This window comes from Mauremys mutica, chromosome 7, assembly GCF_020497125.1.
Source record: "Mauremys mutica isolate MM-2020 ecotype Southern chromosome 7, ASM2049712v1, whole genome shotgun sequence".
Taxonomy (NCBI): domain Eukaryota; kingdom Metazoa; phylum Chordata; order Testudines; family Geoemydidae; genus Mauremys; species Mauremys mutica.
In genome coordinates, this window is record NC_059078.1 from 121,975,498 (window position 1) to 121,994,275 (window position 18,778).

An 18,778-nucleotide genomic window follows, 5' to 3' on the forward strand; every position below is an offset into this window, starting at 1 on the left:
TTTTTGGTTTGAGTCGTGTTCCCACTACATGTTTAGTTCTCCATCTGTCTGTCTTCTCTGAGATCTATGGAAAGCTGGAGAAAGTAAGTTATAATTAATTTTAGCCTATTGTAAATGAAATAGGAATTGGAACAGTAAATGCTGTTGTTTCCTCCAAGTGCGAGTGTGATATTTAAAGAGAAAAAGTGCTTCCTTAGAATCTCATAACATCTTCAGAAGATGAAGAGCTACATTTGGTGTGGAAGGAGCTAATGGAAAAAAATGCATATATTTGCGATGCTGCTATCAAAGCAGGAGAGCTGCCTTTATTAAAAATGTACAAAGCGCTGTGCTAGGCAAAGGAATTGAAACAAACAGCTCCTTCTGTGCCTAGATTCTCTTTAATCTCTCTCAACTGAGAAATTGGGCCCAACGTGGTAAACAGTGCTGCCAATGCCAGGCTCTCGAATGGCTCGTGGGATTGAGGAATGGAATACAGACTTTTTCACCTCTGCATCTGTCACCTCTTTCGAATTTGGGCCTGGGAAAAAAGTTGCCACCTGACGGCTGGTGGCTTTGATGACATGAGTTGACGGGTTGCAGTCCAGCTCCTGTGGGCAGAGTTTATGCCATAAAACCCACAATCACTGCTGCCAATAATTAACGCTTTGGTTACCTGTCTGAGCAAAGGGCTGAATAGGCTGTGAATTCTTACTTGGCTCTTACCTAATACGTTTGTCTTACTCTTGGAGATGGTACCTCTGGGACTGGGTTAAGGCACATTAATTGGTACAGTGAGAGGAAACCTTGGGTTGCCCTTCCCATTCTGTACTATGGCATCATGGCCTGTAATAGGTGGCTCATGATCTCTCTATCAGAGTTCATCACAGAATAGCACAGGTACACCTAACAACATTTCATTGGTGCAGTCCACTTAAACTCACCCCATTTCTAGACATACCTAAATCTCCGGCCACCAACTTGTGCTGGATCTGGAGTAGCTTACTCACCAGCTGTAAACATGAAGGCAGACAAAGCAATGTGATTGTCATAAAGTCAAGTTGTGTATATCGTTCCAAGTTTAATAATGACGGAAAGGATCGGTGCTGTTCATCCATTTTATATCAGTGCTGAGTCTTTGTAGCCCTGTGGAGGAAGCAATAGGCACAAAAATCCGAAAATACAGAACATTAAAAACAGCTGACAGTGGCCACAATTGACTGGATAAATCAGGTATTGCATTCCTGCTACTAAACTTGCCAAGAGGCAAAGATCCCCGACCAAGCGAGAAAAGGGCAGTCACGTTGTGTTAACAGTTCAGAAAGCTTTGGCTTTTAGCCTTTCCTAGACACCCAATCATTGCTCTTTCTCTTGTCTTTGAAAAGACAAGAAGGGCGGGTACTGGAACGGCATGTTAATGTCCAATCCATCATGCTGTGCTGCCTCTAGGGAAACTCTCTGACTGAGTCCCAAGAAGGGTTTGGCATAATGCAGCACATAACTGATATATGTATGTCAGCCCCTGTCCATCATGTGCTTACACTGTGCAGGCATATATAGGACAACGGACACATGCAGAGGCAAATGTAACCTGACATAGTGTATACCTCCTTCTGGCCTCTGTAATGTGTATGTTATACCAATTTAGAATCACTTTATTTACACTCCTTTGGACTATTGGAACATCTGGACTGTAATCACCGGGTGTGATGCAGCTTTAGCGGAAATACCCAAGCTAGATTTAATCTACCTTGCTTGGGCACCAGAGTGGTGAAGCTTTGGAGCGGGTTAGCACCACAAATACTTACCCGGTGTTCTGGGCAGGCTTGGACAGCCCCGACTAAAGCATGAGCTGCCACAGCTTGTCTACAGCTAGATTAAACCTAGCTCACATGTGTCTACTAAAAATGCAATCGCATCCTGTGCTTGCAGACTAGACATATCCTTAGATTCCCGTAGCCTTCGTTGGATTTTCTTACTTACCGAGACTCACCCCAGTTTAGAAAGAAAAAATTTTAGCGAATAAGTAACCTGATTATTTCACTGGCATTCATGAAATGGCCTTCAGCATTCCCTAAAGTTGGCCAGATAAAGGGGAAAAAATCAGTATTGGGTGAATAAACTATTTAATCAAAAATGGTGACATTTCTGAAAGAGTATATTTGCCAAATAGTATTTGAGCAGCTCTACTCACAACCTCAGTAATTTGGCTGAGTGACTCCTAGGGACTCTTAGTATATGTCTACACTGGGGAAAAACTTGGGTTAGCTACTCCACAATAGTTAACTCAGATTCAAATAGCAGTGAGGACATGGTTTATAACTTTGGTTGAGCATCTAGAGTTTAACTCCAGGTTTGAAGTTAAAATTTGAGTTGCTAACCCGAGTTAAAAGCCGAGCTGCTGCGTCTTCACTGCTGTTTTAACACAAGTTAGCTAACCCCAGTTACAAACACACCTTTTTTGCCGTAGAGATACACCCTAAATCGTTGCAAGCTAGTGTGATTTATCCCATCTTCTACATCATCTCAGAATGTAACCTAGTCTATTTGCCTGAAATACCAGATTATTTTGAGATGTTCATTACTGCGATGTAATTAAGCAAGTCAAAGTGGATATTCATCACTCAGATATAAAATCTAGGGGTGGAGGACCCAGCTGAGCTGAACTGAGCTTAACCTTTACTTGACATTTGCTGTGAATATACTAAAAAAATGGTTTTAACTGGAATTTTTCTCCCAATTGTTTTTCACACTTCCATGTTGCAGCAAGAAGTGTGAAAACCCGTCAGGACATTTTATTTGTGTGCTATTAATAGCATTAGCCAAAGCAAGAGGAAATACATAGCCAAAGAAATCCATCTCTGATAAAGTTCCCAGTTTTGCAGACCAAAAAGTTTGGCTGAGTTTCAAATAAGCAACCAACCTTTGGGATGTCGGTCCAGAGCAAAAGGGAACGTCCCCATCTTTTGAGGGTTAGCCAGTGCCAAGAAAACCTAGATTTTTTTTTCTCCATAGATTTTTAAGGCCAGAAGGGAGCCTTCTGATTATCCATTCCAGCGGTTCTCAAACTGTGCATTGGGACCCCAAAGTGGGTCCCAACCCTGTTTTAATGGGGTCACCAGGGCTGGCTTAGACTTGCTGGGGCCTGGGGTAGAAGCCGAAGCCTGAGCCCCACGGCCTAGGGCCAAAACCAAAGCCCGAGGGCTTCACCCCTGGACAGTGGGGCTCAGGTTACAGGCCCCCTGCCTGGGGCTGAAGCCCGTGGGTGGGCTCAGGCCTTGGTTCCACCCTCCTGGGGTCGTGTAGTAATTTTTGGTGTCACAAGGGGGTCGCGGTGCAATGAAGTTTGAGAGCCCCTGATCGATTCCATTTTGGGGGCAGAGGTCATCTGTGTGTTATACGTTTGCACAGTATGTGGCACCCTGGGGTCTGATCCTTGACTGGGATTCCTAGGTGCTATGGCAATATAATTAATTAATCAGTAACATCAGAGGCCACAGAATTTTACTAGCAATTCTGGCATCTGTACATTTTTGAGGGACGCTGAACTCCCACAAAATGCATAAGACGTGGCAGTTGTCTCATCTTAGCTCAGTAATGTACAGTGATTTCCTTTTCAATCACATTTCATGTTTAAGATGTAGCAAGGGGGAAAAAACCCACCTGATATTATACACCACCCCTCCTCACAAACTGCTACTGTACAATAATGTGCTTAAAAGTGTTAACTGAACATTCACATGGGCAACACCTCTGTGATTAATTACTACTTTGCATACAGGCAGAAGAGAGAACATGCAAAATATGCAGACAAGGGAATATGCTACTTGCAAGAATGTTGTCTACAATTTCTGATTAGATTCTAGAATGAATACAGCCCTTGATTTTCCAGGATTTAACCTGTGTTGACCTTGGAATTGATGCAACTGAGTTGTCCTACAATAACATGCCTCTATGTCCTTTCCCCAGGATATGCACGTTATCAGCACGGATGAGAATCAGGTGTTTGCAGCCGTTCAGGAGTGGAACCAGAATGATACTTACAACCTTTATATATCTGACACCAGAGGAGTCTACTTCACGCTCGCCTTGGAGAATGTCAAAAGTAGCCGAGGGCTGGAGGGTAATGTGATGATCGACCTCTATGAGGTATGTCACAAGTGCTAATGACGCAATCACATCCTGGGAGTTCGCGCTGTTCCAGTAACATTGTTTTTGTGATGAACGCACACAACCTTGTACCCTAAATGTGATTAGTGGAGACGCCATGTGGCTGAACACCATCAAATAACTTTGGACGGGTGCAGTGCCTTTTATCCAAGGACCTCAAAGAGCCCGGATTTTGTAGTGTTGCACAAGGTAGGCACAAAGTGAAGGTACAAGGAGGTTCAAGGGTGAAGGAGGTACCTCCATGTAAGATCTGGCCTCAACATTACCATACACTCAGGGGTGCCCATGCCAAACTCAGCAGCTCTATGGCAACTTGCAGTTGCTACAACATTCACGACCTGGGAACCCCTAGGAGGAATTTTAGCTGACTCAGCCAGAATTCCTGCAGTGGGAACTGTAAAAGCCATAATCTAGTGATCACATAAAACACACAACACCCTGCCTAGGTGCAGTCCCAGGGCCACAGAGTCCCAAGGCTGAGGGGTTTTGTGCTGCACCTCTAAGAGTCAGAGCTCAGAACGCACAGTCAAGGGGCGAGGGAGGAATGGCAGCTTTAAGCCACCTGTAGCACATTCCTGACCCTGGGTTGCTCTGGGGACTGGAATGGCCCCTGGTGTTGCTTAGACTCCCCTGACTATCTATCTAGATTATGACTACCTCCCTGAGCGGCCCAGAATCTCCGCAGAGCTGTGTGCTGAAGCCCCACCCCTCCCCTCCCCTCCCCTAGCAGTTCCCTATGCCAGACCTTGCAAAGGTGTCCTTGGAAGGCAGACTAGTAGCTGTCTTCTGCAGTGCCTGCAGGGTGGGAATCCTCCCCTGGATGGAACCTGGGCTTTTAAGGCCCCTTTGTGGCACTCTGGCTCAGTTGCATGGCACAAAGGGGCCAGAGCAGGGCGAGGTTCTCACCCTAGGTGTCCTACAGGTGGTTTCCCACCCTGCAGGAGGAAATCTATTGAATAATATTGAGTCCCTGTAAAAGGGAAGGCACTTTTACCTGAGTATTAACTCCAGGAGCTGGACTGACTTTGAATATCCTTTAACTGGAAACCACCTTGAGATGTCCATGTAGAAAGCCTGAACGGGTGCTGTATAAATGTAGATGAATTGCAGGGGAACAGGCAGGCCATTTCCTCATCCTGGTGAGGTCTTCACTATTAATCTATTTGCAACTTTGGCAGCCCATGGAAAGGGCTGTTGCCTCTTATTACTGTCAGTTCAAGGAGTGGTTTCACTGCATTACATAAAGGTGTCCTACATCCCAGGGCGGGAAAGAAAAGTCTTTGTTTTATTAGGCTGACAGATGATAGGAACTGGGATTGAAATTAATGTGATCAGACTGGTAGCGTCGGGTCTGCTGATTACCTAGGTAGAAAGAATATTGGCTGACACTGAGCCTGGCACAAACCTCCCTTGAAATCTGATGTTCTGGCTGGAGGAGAGCTGGAAGCCATCCAGCGTGAATCTCCTAGTAGAACTGCTGCAAACGATAAGTGTTTGGGGGTAAATGGAGATGAAGAACAGAAAGAAAGAAACTCCAAAGGCAAATTAAAAACAAGTAGAAATCCTGTAAACTCTCTGCTGGTGTGACGACAGCAGCATCTAGAAAAGTGTGTCTGCGGTGTGTTTGCAGCATATGTACTGGTGCTGGGATGGGGTCAAGTTGGTGTGTTTGGGGCGGGGGTGTTTGTCATGTGTAAGGTTGTCTGGCTTCAGTGGAGTGTGTGAGGGTGGCAGTGTGTATAGAATAATTAGGCGAGATCCTCCGCTTGGGTACGTCTGCTTTGCATTACTCAAACGGGAGTTGGACTGAGCCCGGTGAGTACTACTATTGTAGAGATGACGGGAAATGTTCAAATTTCAAAATTTCCCAACAAAAGAGAACCAATTTTGGGACAATTTTTTTTTATTTGCTCTTAGTGAAACAGTGAGTTTGTTTTGCTCATTCCCTTAAATGCTCAAGGATCCATATCATCCAGACTAGCTCACTAGTATATAGAGCTATGCGGAAAACACAATGTAATTTTCACTTAAAATTTCATCTCTTTGGTTTTTTAGTCAAAATTTAAAATGTTGACAAAACATTTCATCAAAATCATGCAGCTAGGATATGTTTGGTCAGTTCCACCAGTATATATTCATATTGTCAAAGGAATTGCTTTTCAGAGCTCTCTTAATACAGCATAGATTCACAGAGTCTGAGGCCAGAAGGGACAATTAGAACATCTGGTCTGATCTCCTGCCTAACACGAGCCCTTACATTTCACCCAGCTACCTCTCTATTGGACTTGACTAGAATTATAGAATATCAGGGTTGGAAGACACCTCAGGAGGTCATCTAATCCACCTCCCTCCCCTGACAGATTTTTGCCCTAGATTCCTAAATGGCCCCCTCAGGGATTGAACTCACAAGCCTGGGTATAACAGGCCAATGCTCAAACCACTGAACTATCCCCCCTTTCTAGAGAAATGCAAGGAAGCGCAGCGAGGGAAGTAATCTGCACCAGCAAAGGGATAGCAGGGGTTATTTTCCTCCTAGAGCAAGGGAGAGACAGGGACCAGTGAAGATCCGCTGTTTCTGGAACACTGCAGCTACACACTGTCCCAACTCAGGCTGGGTAGTAGGGTTACAATCCGCCCCTTTGTAAATAGCTGCTCAAAGTCATAATAAGTGACCTACTGGTTAAAAAAAAAATGAAAACCTTAAAGCCAAATAGTGTGTTGGTTTTTAATGGTGCCCAGTGCAGCGTGTGTGTCCATCTGCAGTATTTGCGTGGTGGGGGGATGCCTGTAGTGTGTCTCCAGTGTGACGTACGTTGTCTAATATGCAGCATGTAGAAGCACACATATGTGTAGTATGTGCGTAGCTTGCGTCAGTGGATGGGCTTTGTATTTGCCTTGTGTGTGTGAATCATATGCAGTATCTGTGATCGGGTAGGGTATGTGAAATATGTTTGTGCCTGTCAGTTTGAGATGTGCACAGAGTGTGTGTCTGCCTGATCTGAGTGTGTAAGCAGTGTGTAAATGGTATGTGTAGTGCAGATATCTTTTTGGCATGCCTGAATATGTGGACTGTGTGTGTTGTGCGCACAGTGTATATCAGTCTGCATTGTGCACAGAGTTTGTCTGTTTGGTATAGTGTGTGTTTGTGTCTTTCAAGTGGCGATGCATCTGGTGTGGGCATGTAAGCAGTGTGTCTCTTTCATGCAGTCTTGTGTGTATCTGTCTTTGCTGTGGGGGTGTATGCAGTGGGGGTATATACAGTGTTGTACATGTACACAATGTGTGTGTCTCCCTGCTGTGGGTGCATATATACTCAGTGAGGTCTTTCCCAAGATAAACCCGTCTAAAAATGACAATACAATTTATGCTTTGCTTGCTTTGGAAAAGACTCAGAGTCCCAGCCCAAGACTGGAATCATAAAAGAAAAATTCATAGGACTTCAGAACACATTTATCACCCTGATATATATAAAATGTTCCTTAATCATTTATGGCCAACATCTCACAGGGACTATAGTACAACCATTTTGAGAGAACAACAAAGGAAAATACAAATGGAGTTATTGGCCCTGGCTGTGATAGCAGAGGCAAAGCTATTGTTACAGTCTCAGTCATCGCTATTTACACAGTGACACAGGTCGACTCCTTTTCTATTTTGGTATCTTTCCATTTCTTCAAAGAAACCAGAAATAACCTGGGGGAAAAACCCACATCAGATGTAAGGATTACATTTTTAAAAATGTATTATCCCGGCTGTATTTATAGCAAATATTAATTTTCTAGTTAGTTTGGCTCCATTATAAGGACGATATTTTGATCTCCATATTCCTGGTGAGCAGGACCTTAGGCTCAGGTCCTCAAAGATATTTAGGCATCTAATCCCCCTTGAAATCAATGGGAGCTAGGTGACGAAATACCGTTGACGCGTTAGGCCTCAACCCCCAAGCAGTCCCAACTGAATTCAGTGGCACCACCTGAGGAGTACAGTGTTGTTCAGTGTGAGTCAAGCATTGGACCCTCCGTGAAGGGGGATGATTAGCAGAGTATGGTGCTACTCATTGTCAGCAAGTGCAACAGAGTCTGGCCCTGTGTGAGGCTCACATGTCACAAAGGGCGAGACTCTGCCTCCTTTACTCACGCTGAGTAGTACCTCACTCCATGAGTAGTGCCCCTGAAACGGATGGGACGGTTTGTGGCATAAGACATTGCTGGATGTGAGTAAAGGGGCTAGACCCTGTTCCAAAGGGAATAGTTCCATTTCTTGCAGCAGAGGGAAGGCTGGCCTGATGCACAAACAGAAAGGGGTGCTAGCGGCCCTGATATTTTGGAGGCCTTGCACTCCACTGCAAACTGTAGGTCCCTTTCCACCCCACTCCTTCCTTCAGCAACAAGACCGGGAGGAGGTAACCCAAGGACCGATTTCCCATCTACCAACACTTCAAGGTAGGGTTGCCAATTTTGCTTGGATGTATTCCTGGAGGTTTCATCACATGACATCATCTTTAATTAAAACATAATCTTTGATTCCTGGAGACTCCAGGACAATCCTGGAGGGCTGGCAACCCTACTTCGAGGCCCTGTTTTTGCTTGAGGTGTCACAAATCATAATGCTGTCTCTGAGCAGAGAGAAACAAGAGCTTGCCAGTTCTTCCCTTCTCTATGAGTGGGGAGGAGGACTGGGCCCAGTGAGTTCTCCCCTGGTGCTAGGCCCCTGCTCCACTGGAAGGAGAACTGAGTGTGGAAGGTTCCTTTCTTTGGGGAGAAGTCAGAAAGGAAGCAGGGCCCTCCCCTCTCAGCAAGTCATTGGGCAGGGGAAGGTGCCGATCTTCTCAGCGCAGGTGTTGGGGTCAAGGTGAGCCCAGGAAAGGCCACCACCCCATCGACTCATCTCTCTTCTTCATGAGGTGGGAGAAGGACTGAAGACCGGGGTCTGATTGAGGACCACAGCTCTCATACATCTTGGGAGGGATGAGACCACGATAGGTCACCTCCACCTTTGATCCTCTGTGGAGGGGCTACCCCTCTGTCTTCCAGGACAGGGAAAGGTCCATGTGAAGCTGGGATGTCCCAGAGCAGGATAGCCTAAGGGAAAAGTAGGTGCCTCAGGAATGGTGGAGGAGTCACAGGATGCAATATTATTGTGGGAATGGAAGGGGCAAGCTCCATCATGGCAGGGGAAGCCTGAATGTGGGACCACGTGTCTCAAAAGTGGGCTGGGACCACATGCTTGGAGGTTGTCTGCAGCAGGGCAACCAGTTTGTGTATCACAGGGGGAAGAGGGGAATGCATGGTGGAGATTAATGGAATCGGCATGGGGAAGATCAGCATATATGGCAGGTAAATCGTATGCATAGAGATCGGGAGGTGTCTTCTCTGGAAAGGATGGGGCCTCTAGGAGAGGCATGGAGGGAAGCCAGTCCCCTCACTGTCAGGTACCGCATAACTTCTCCTGCGTGTCTTGCTACTCTCCACTGCGATGAAAAGAGCCAGCCTCCCTGTGTGGAACTTCTCCTCCAAGCTCGTCGTGAAGTAAGTTGAGGCCAAAACAGCCCTTGATTCTGCTGCAGGCGTTTGCAGTTCGGTGCCAATTAAGTAATAACCGCTGTGAATAAAATGGCCTGACAGCTGACACTATGTATCGATTCCTTCACTTCCCTGCCATCAGAGCAGGGGTGAAGGGGATACTTGAACCATCCCGATGGCAGATAAAAGGTTTCCCTCTCCTCTCCAATCCCATCATAGTTCTCATTGTTTATAAAGCAACAGCCTAACAGACTCGCTCTCAAGCTACAGTGGATATTGCACTATTGATTTTCAGCATGTTGAACAACCTGGGAATGTTTTGCAAGGTGCGTTGAGCAAAACGAAGATATTTTCCTGCTTGATTCTCACAGGACTCTATATGTAATCCACCTTTTAACAAAGCACGTAGCATCTTTTCACAACCCCCACGGGATTTGCGGTATGGGAGCATGGCCTTGTGGATAAAATATTGGACAGGGAGTCAGAAGATCTGGTTCTTATTTCTGACTCTAGCACAACCTTGGTCAAGTCACTATAACTGCTTTGTGCCTCAGTTTCCCCCACATGCAAAATTGGGATAAAAATACACTCAGGGGATTGTAAGGTTAATATGCCAGTGATTAATGAAGCACTTTGAGATCCTTGGGTGTAGGGCACTGTAGAAATGCGAAGTATTAATTATTATCATTTTGTTTGCAAGGGAGCAGTTGCTCTGGTTGACTCAGCAGAAAGAAATGAGTGACTGTTCCTTGTGTATTTCCTCTGACCAAAGAGAGGGGTTGTCACCTTGTACTGAGTGTTACCTATATCATTTCAGGTTTCCACACTCCTTCGAAAGCACAAGCTTTCTCTCCCATCTGCAGCGCTTCTCTGTGTTCTTCTAACAAAGCCCATAACTTTCCTCCTTTTAATACCCATTGGCAATTCTCCCCCTTGACTCCATCCCACGGATGCTGTGATTGAGTCCCTGCTGGGTTTGACAGGTGCACACCAAAGGTCAGAGTCCAATTGATGTATTTTTTTCAGCCATGTCAATTTTTCCTAGGTAGCAGGGATAAAGGGAATGTTCTTGGCTAACAAGAAGATTGACAACCAAGTGAAAACTTTCATCACCTACAACAAAGGAAGAGACTGGCGCTTGCTACAGGCTCCAGACACTGATCTGAGAGGAAACCCTGTTCGTTGCCTCCTAGTAAGTGCTGCTTTAAAAAACAACAACAACAGCATTCCCTCAGGTAACAACACAAAGATGATACTGGCTTTAAAAAACAACAACACAGGACTGGTCTTCATGGCTATGCTGTAATGGCACGGACAGGAATCTTCATTACAAGGGCACAGTGATGCTAGGCTTGAGCAGCCAGACATTATAGGAAGAGCCGGCTATTTTATTTATTTATGTATCTTTAAGGAAGGAAACATTGTTTAATGAGGCTTCTTTCTGCAGAGCTGATGATCTCCTCTTAGGCAGCAGGTGAAGATACGGACTCTGTCACAGTGCAGTTGAAATTCTGCACACTAGGTGGGGTGAGCGAACTATTTGTAGATGCCAGCAGGGGACCAGTGGAGTTTTCAGGAAGGATCTTCTGGAGACTGGGCAGTCCAGTCGCTGGAGATGGGCACAGGCTGCAGAATTAAAAGGGGGACGGGGGCTTTGTAGTGTCCGTTGTAGGTAATTTATTATTATAGGTTGCTTGTTTTTCATTTATGTTACGTAGCCAGAGACTAGGGCAGTCAACATATTACAAAAATCTGTGTGTGTGTGTGTGTATATATATATATAACTTAGCAAAACAGAACTCAGAGGAGTTTCTATGGAATTTTGCAGGACAAATCGCTTCAAACAGGGCAGTTACAGCCCCAGGGTGGGGTTTTTCCACCTCTAAGGCAAACTAAACTAGCCTGACAAAGAGGACTTTGGTTTCACCCCACTGGCTAACCACAAGTCACACAAGCAAATTCCTTAGACATTCCAGTCTCCCAGCATCCCCACCAGTGTCACTCGTCCTGGGGATGAATGGTTATGAAAACCAACACCCCAATAAAAGAAAACGGTTCTCTCGATCCCAAAGAATCAAGCCCCAGACCCAGGTCAATATACAAATCAGATCTTACCCACAAATCATACTGTTGCCAATCCTTTAGAATCTAAAATCTAAAGGTTTATTCATAAAAGGAAAAAGATAGAGATGAGAGCTAGGATTGGTTAAATGGAATCAATTACATACAGTGATGGCAAAGTTCTTGGTTCAGGCTTGTAGCAGTGATGGAGTAAACTGCAGGTCCAAATCAAGTCTCTGGGACATCCCCCACTGGGATGGGTCAGTCAGTCCTTTGCTACAAACTGAAGCTCTGAACAAAGTCCCTCCAGAGGTAAGAAGCAGGACTGAAGACAAGATGGAGATGTGGCATCAGCCTTTTATAGTCTCTCTTCCAGGTGTAAGAACCTCTTTGTTCTTACTGTGGAAAATTACAGTAAAATGGAGTCTGGAGTCACATGGGCAAGTCCCTGCACTTTGCTGAGTTACAAGGCGTATCTGCCTTCTCTCCATGGGTCAATTGTGTAGCTGACGGTCCTTAATGGGCCATCAAGCAGGCTAGTCAGAGCTAACACCAACTTGTCTGGGATGTTTCCCAGAAGCATAGCATAAGTTTAAAATACAGACAGTATAGAGCCAATACTCATAACTTCAACTACAAAATGATACATACATATAGATAGCATATTTATAACCAGGAACCCATAACCTGGTCTTAGACACCTTATATGACCCCCTTTACACAAGATTTGGTGCCACTGTGTTCTATAGGGTCCCAGATTATATCAATAATGTCACATAGTCTCACCTCCATCGGCATGCCCATGCAGAGATTGGGATAGTAATCTGGACACCCCCACAGCTCTGATTGTTGGGGGCCAGTCAGGATCAGGAAGCACTTTCCATAACGGTCTCGCTGTTCTTGTCTCTTTGCTGTAGCCACCTGCTGTCTCTCATCATCAGCTTTGATGGTAAACCCTTTGGGGCAGGGACCCATCTTCTCCGTGTGTGTGTACAGCCTCTAGCACAGTGGGGCCCCGATCCCTGACCAGGGCCCCAAAGTGCTACGGCAACAGTATATAATAAATACCTGTGATAGGTGCATCGTGTCTGTCTGGAAGTGCTCACTGTCAGATCCAAGTGCATTTAGAGCCAAGGGTTCTGGCTCAGCCTGTTATGAATATAATGGGTCAGGGATTTGGTTTGGGCCCATCTCCTGTAACACAAGTCCCATGTGGTAATGATGCTCCTCATTTTTTTTTTACATACCCCAGCTGAAGTAGCCCAGCTCATTTGCGGTGGTGGTGGGGGGGGGGGCGGGGGCGGGTTATGTACTTTCTCAACAGGGTACCTAGGAATTTACTAGCCTATTTACAGGACGGTGGGACTTTTGCACAGAAATGACTGAGACGTTAAGAGAAGGTAACTAGGGCGGCGGGACGTCCCTCAAGGGGCAAATTAGATCAGCACAACAAAATGCAGATACTTCGCCAACGGTTATCCGAGCCTCTTGAGTGTGCAGAACTGAGCAGGGCATCTCATGAGAACAATTTCTCCTGCAAGATTTTCAGGGCTTGCTGCTTCTAGTCAAGGCAAAAAATATTTTAAAAAATACATACAGCAACCCAAAGCTCTTACTGGACAAGTCACTTTCCCCTCTTGGTGCCTCAGTTTCCCCATCTATGAATGGGGATCATGCTACTGCCATCCTTTGCAAAGTGCTTTGAGATCTACTGATGAAAAGTGCTGTATCAGAGTTAGGTGGTAATTATTATTATTATTGTGTTTTAGTACTTCTGTTTCTGCAAAACTGGCAAGAACTGTGTGCGGGGTGGGGCGGGGAGTGGAAATGAAACATAAGGAAAAATAAGTGGATTTTATAGACCTTCAGAAAAGTTGATATTTGAGTTCGGAGCACAGAACGAGGCAGGTTCTTATTTTATCCACAGCATGTAGCCAGCCCCTAATTGTGGCACATAAGAGGTGGGAAGCTAGTGGACAGAGCCCCACGTTTCCCCATTCCACCTACGCTGCTTGCCTCCCTCTCCCCAGAGAGCCAAACTTGAAATGAGCAGCAGTCCTGCACCAGCGTCTTCAAAGGAATGGAGGAATCGGAGAGCTATAGGAAGGGCTGGCAGACTGAAGGAGACAAGAGCAGGATGTCTCAGGATCATAGGAGAGATGATTGGCTGTGCAGGGATAGGCCTAAATGCAGAGACAAGAAGCTGGTGTTTAATGCGGTGGGGAAGGGGGAGCCAGTGGAGGGAAGCAAAGAGGGGGTTAAAGTGACAAGCCAGGACACCTTTGCATGGATGTACATGGGACAAGAGTGCATTTGTCAAAGCCGAAGAGGAGAAGGTTACAGTAGGCAAGATGATGAGAAGCTGAGCAATAGTTTTAGCTGTGTGGGTGGAGAGGAAAGGTCAGAGTTTAGGCGGTGCTCTGGTCTCGGTTGGGGCCTCTAGGCATTACTGCATTATGATGAATAAATGGTTATGCAGGGGCGGCTCTAGGAATTTGGCCGCTCCAAGCAGTCATGCCTGCGGGAGGTGCTGGTCCCGCGGCTCGGGTAGACCTCCCGCAGGCATGACTGCGGAGGGTGCGCTCGTCCCGCGGCTCCAGTGCACCTCCCGTAGCTGCGGAGGGTTCGCTGGTCCCGCGGCTCCGGTCCACCCGAGCCGCGGGAGCAGCGAACCGTCTGCAGTCATGACTGCGGAAGGTCCGCCGGACCTGCCGGCCGCCCTGCAGGCAAAATGCCGCCCCACGCGCGCGCTTGGCGCGCTGGGGTCTGGAGCCGGCCCTGTGGTTATGCACTTGATAGGCAGCATGTCAGCTCTTGCACTGGGTCTTGTTGTATGTACCCTGTATCTATGTAATAATGATGGTAATAATAGCTGGCTTTTATATATCACTTTCCATTAGTAGAGCTTACACCTATACAATATGTATCTATGAAGTGATACAGATACAAGATAAAAGGAACCTCAAGCAGCACAATCTAAAAGGATTGAAGTCTGAGACGCGAGCTAATCTCTGTTGGAGCGGGGGATTGGGTGAATTACTTCCATTAGCTCCCGTCTGCAAAATGCCAGAGGGTGACATTAATTATTTTGGTTTGAAAAACGTGTTCCCCCTTTAGCCCTTCAGAACGGATAGAGATGTAAAAGGAAGAATCCCTTTCTGCCTTTTTGCTTAGCCGAACTGGGTTCTCTCCCCAGAATCCTCCTCTGGATTGCTGTGGAGTCTGACCCTACCAGACTGTCAGCTGTGGTTATGGTGTTTGGTGTATTCTGCTTGTCTAGCGATGCTCCCACCCATGCCACCCTGGCCTTTTCCTTTGTGTCACATCAGGAAGAGTTCACCTCCCTCCTCCTCACTCGGCCATTGGGCTCGCCTTTGCGGGAGTGGTACTTGCTGACTTTGGTGGTTGACGTCCGCATTGAGGGACTCACATTTCAAGCTCTGAGAGGCACAAGTGTGTCCACGACAGGGACAATATTATGCTCCAAGTGACCATCCTGAACTAGCCAAAGGAAGGCCTAAAACAGTGCTTACCATTAACAGGTTGGCATTTGACAATAGCTTGCTACTGTACAGCACTGCAGATATTTCCTTTCACTCAGTAAATCACTACCTTTCTAGTGTTCACTGTAGGTCTCATCCATGTCTAACTTCTATGAATCGTTTTGGGGCATGGTGCCCGTTCTCTGGTTAATCATGATCTTCCTCCCACTCCTTGAAGGGTGTTGGAGGGAGGTGGGTGTACCCTTGTTTCCCACTTATGCTCTGGGTGGTTCCTTCAGTCTTTGCAGATGCACGTAGTAGAGATTGTACTTACATGCACTCTGTGGTAGTGTTGTGTTATCATTGGACCAAATCCTGAGAAAAGACCTGAGCAACTCCAGCTCCTGTTCGTTTCAGTGGAGGCTTCATGCGCTCTCACCTCTCTAGTTTGTCTGTGTGCCAGGCACTCTGCAAACACAGAAGACCGAGCCCCTGCCCCCTACGTCCTTCTCCCAGCCTCAGATCTTTGTGCCTTCTTCCATGTGCATGGAGCTCTCCCCTAGTTCCAGTCCACCAAACACTCTCTCTCCCCTCATCCAAACCACCCAGATTCACAGTCTTGCTGTTCTACCCCTCCTCTGCCCTTTCCCTATTCAGCACTCTCATCCCCTCTGGGTTTAGTGCTCTGGCTTTTTGCATCCTGTGTAAAATCCTCCAAAGAGATCCATGCTCACAGAGGCTCATTGTCTCCAACTGGACACTGCATGGGAGCGAGGGATCTTGAGTGTGGATCTGTTTGCAAGATCGGACCCTGAGACTGCAATCTCCTTGGCTCAGGATATATGTTCTGTGCTTTTTTAAATAATAATAATAATGAATAATACCAGCAGATGCATGCACTATGCAGCTGAGGCATCTAATATTCTCTTATTTGTTATTATCTTTACAATTTTGCCTTGTTACTGTGGCTTGGAACAGATCTCTTTAAATAAAAGGAATCAAAAGAGTGGGGGAGAGAGAACCAGCTTGTAACTGCCAGGGTTTGAGAGACAGTTTGGGGTTTGTCTTTTCATTAGACTGCCCGTGTCAGTATGTAGCAGCTTGCAGTGCTTCGCTCACAGAGCTGTGCTAATGGTATCAGCAGACCTTGTTGCACTGTTGTTCACATACTGGCTGGCACATTTCCCTCGGGCTGGTGTTCCATTTGCTTCCAGCTTTTGGTGTGTTTTTTTCTATTTTGCAATGAGCTTTTTTGGAGCCTTCAGGAAAGGAGTAAGGAAAACTGGGTTCTCACGGATTGTCCACAATAGCAGGGGACCCCTTCCAGTCCTCTGTTGTGATGTTCCATGGCCATCACTCTGATGTACGAATGCCCGTTGGGAAGGGAGACTGATTGGGATGCCCTTTATGATTTGTCTTTTCTTCCCCCACCGCTCTTTCTCTCCAGCCCTATTGCTCGCTGCACCTTCACCTAAAGGTTTCCGAGAACCCGTACACTTCAGGAAACATCGCCAGCCGAGATACTGCCCCTAGCATCATCGTGGCTTCTGGTATGAAACATTCAGTTACTATCTATTGTACATAAAGTGTTGTATACATCAGATTCCGCCTATTGCATTTCCTCTGTGCATGGAAATAGAAGTATTTGGACTTTGATCTTGTAATTACGTTTCCCTGCCAAACTAAAATGACAATTCTTCCCCCTCCCCAACACTGAAATCCCTTGCTTAGGAAAAGGTAAAAATCATTTACATCACTGAGGCAGCTCACTTTCCTATGTCTTAAAATATTGTTGGACTGAATAATGTTCTCCTTATAGGTAACATAGGTACCGAATTGTCAGACAACGACATCAGCATGTTTGTTTCATCGGACGCTGGGAACACATGGAGACAGGTAAATAATATGTATCACAGCCTTGAGTGTCAAATGAAGGGAAGGTGAGTTGCTTTAAAAAGGTGATCTGTTTTTCTTTTTCTTTTTTTCTTTTTGGTGGCAAAATAATTATACTAACCCAAGCGAAGGGTAATCCCTACTGGCTTTTCCTTACGCTATTTCCTGATAAAAAGTGGAAATGTGCCCAAGCCACCAAGGCTGGTATTTTCAAATACAGCTTAAGGGAGTTTGGTTGTTGATATCCATGGGAGTTTAGCTGCACTAGAGTTTTGGGTGGCTGGAGCAGACATCTAGAGAAGGAAGGCCCAGTGGTAGGGCACTTGCATAGGATTTGGGAGAGCCACGTTCAATCCTTACCATACACTTCCTGTGTGAGTGTGTGCAAATTACTTAGTTTCTCTGTGCCTCGGTTTCCCATCTGTAAAATGGGGATAATAGAACTGCCCAGCCTCAGGGAGGTGGTGTGAAGATAAATTAAACATTGTGAGGTACTATGGCAACAGAGGCCAGTAAGCACCAGCAATAGATAAAACTTTTAGTTTGAGCCCAGCTCTAACAAAAAGATACCGCCACACTTGTGACTGGCTCCTCACCAACCCTCAGTTTGGCAACTACTGCTTGAGAGCTACTTAGATGGGTTGCACATGTCCTTTCTTACAAGTAAAATACTGCCCAGTTTGATGTAGCAAATACTGTCTTGACAGAGAATCAAAGAAATCAGAAATGGGAAAGCCTTCTTAGGTCACTATGACCCTAGGGACCCCTTATTGCCAACTGGGAAACGGTTCGTTGTCCTATAACAGCAATTCCTATCAAGCCTGGCAAACTCACTGCAACTAACACACTGCTTTTGTAGTAGCCATCCATAAACAGTGTTTTGTAAGGTATCAATGTGTATGTACTGATTATATTTAAAAAGTAGGTGTATATACGGAAAATATGTCCTTATAGTTTTTATTGAGGTATTAATCCCTAGCAGAGGTGAAAAACTGGTTTTGCTAGACAAAGGGAAGCATATTCACATATATTACATAGGTTCATATGTAGATTAAGCATTGTAAACCAAAGCAATGGAAGCCCCATTGAAATAGGAGTCGACTGGGGGATGGGGAGTCATCACAGAATATCAGGGTTGGAAGGGACCTCAGAAGGTCATCTAGTCCAACCCCCCGCTCAAAGCAGGACCAATCCCCAGACAGATTTTTACCCCAGTTCCCTAAATAGCCCCCTCAAGAATTTAACTCACAACCCTGGGTTTAGCAGGCTAATGCTCAAACCACTGAACTATCCCTTGACAGGCAGAGAAGAACAGCAGGGGTCCTCCTGACTATGGGGACAACACAATGAGTTTTGAGAGAGCCATTTGCGGATCCAATACTGTGGGACACCTCTTGAAAGGTCTGGGGTATTCATGAAAACTTGGATCCTGGCTTTGACTGAAAACCAGCACTTCCGTCAAAGACTGAATCCTTGGAAGACAATCTATTTTATTAAATAGGGCAGGTAAACCATTGAGAAGGGTGGACCTAGGATTTCGGTTTATGGTTCATTTTTGGCGTAACCGTTCTGTGTCCAGTAGTCTCACTCAGTTCTCATTTAGATCTCTGTTCTTTGTGAACAAACTTATTCTCCTTTTACAGTAGACAGCATACTCCTGATTTCCCAAAA

The 18,778-nt window shown here is 45.8% G+C and overlaps 1 protein-coding gene across 1 annotated transcript in view; it reads left to right on the forward strand.

The window, feature by feature from the left end:
* The window catches only part of SORCS1 (sortilin related VPS10 domain containing receptor 1), a 430,514-nt gene that overhangs the window by 340,724 nt on the left and 71,012 nt on the right, over positions 1 to 18,778 (forward strand). Inside the window, exons 10-13 of the mRNA XM_045024608.1 lie at positions 3,949 to 4,128; positions 10,717 to 10,863; positions 16,662 to 16,764; positions 17,034 to 17,110. Of these exons, the coding sequence (XP_044880543.1) occupies positions 3,949 to 4,128; positions 10,717 to 10,863; positions 16,662 to 16,764; positions 17,034 to 17,110 (507 nt within the window). The remainder of the gene's footprint in view (positions 1 to 3,948; positions 4,129 to 10,716; positions 10,864 to 16,661; positions 16,765 to 17,033; positions 17,111 to 18,778) is intronic.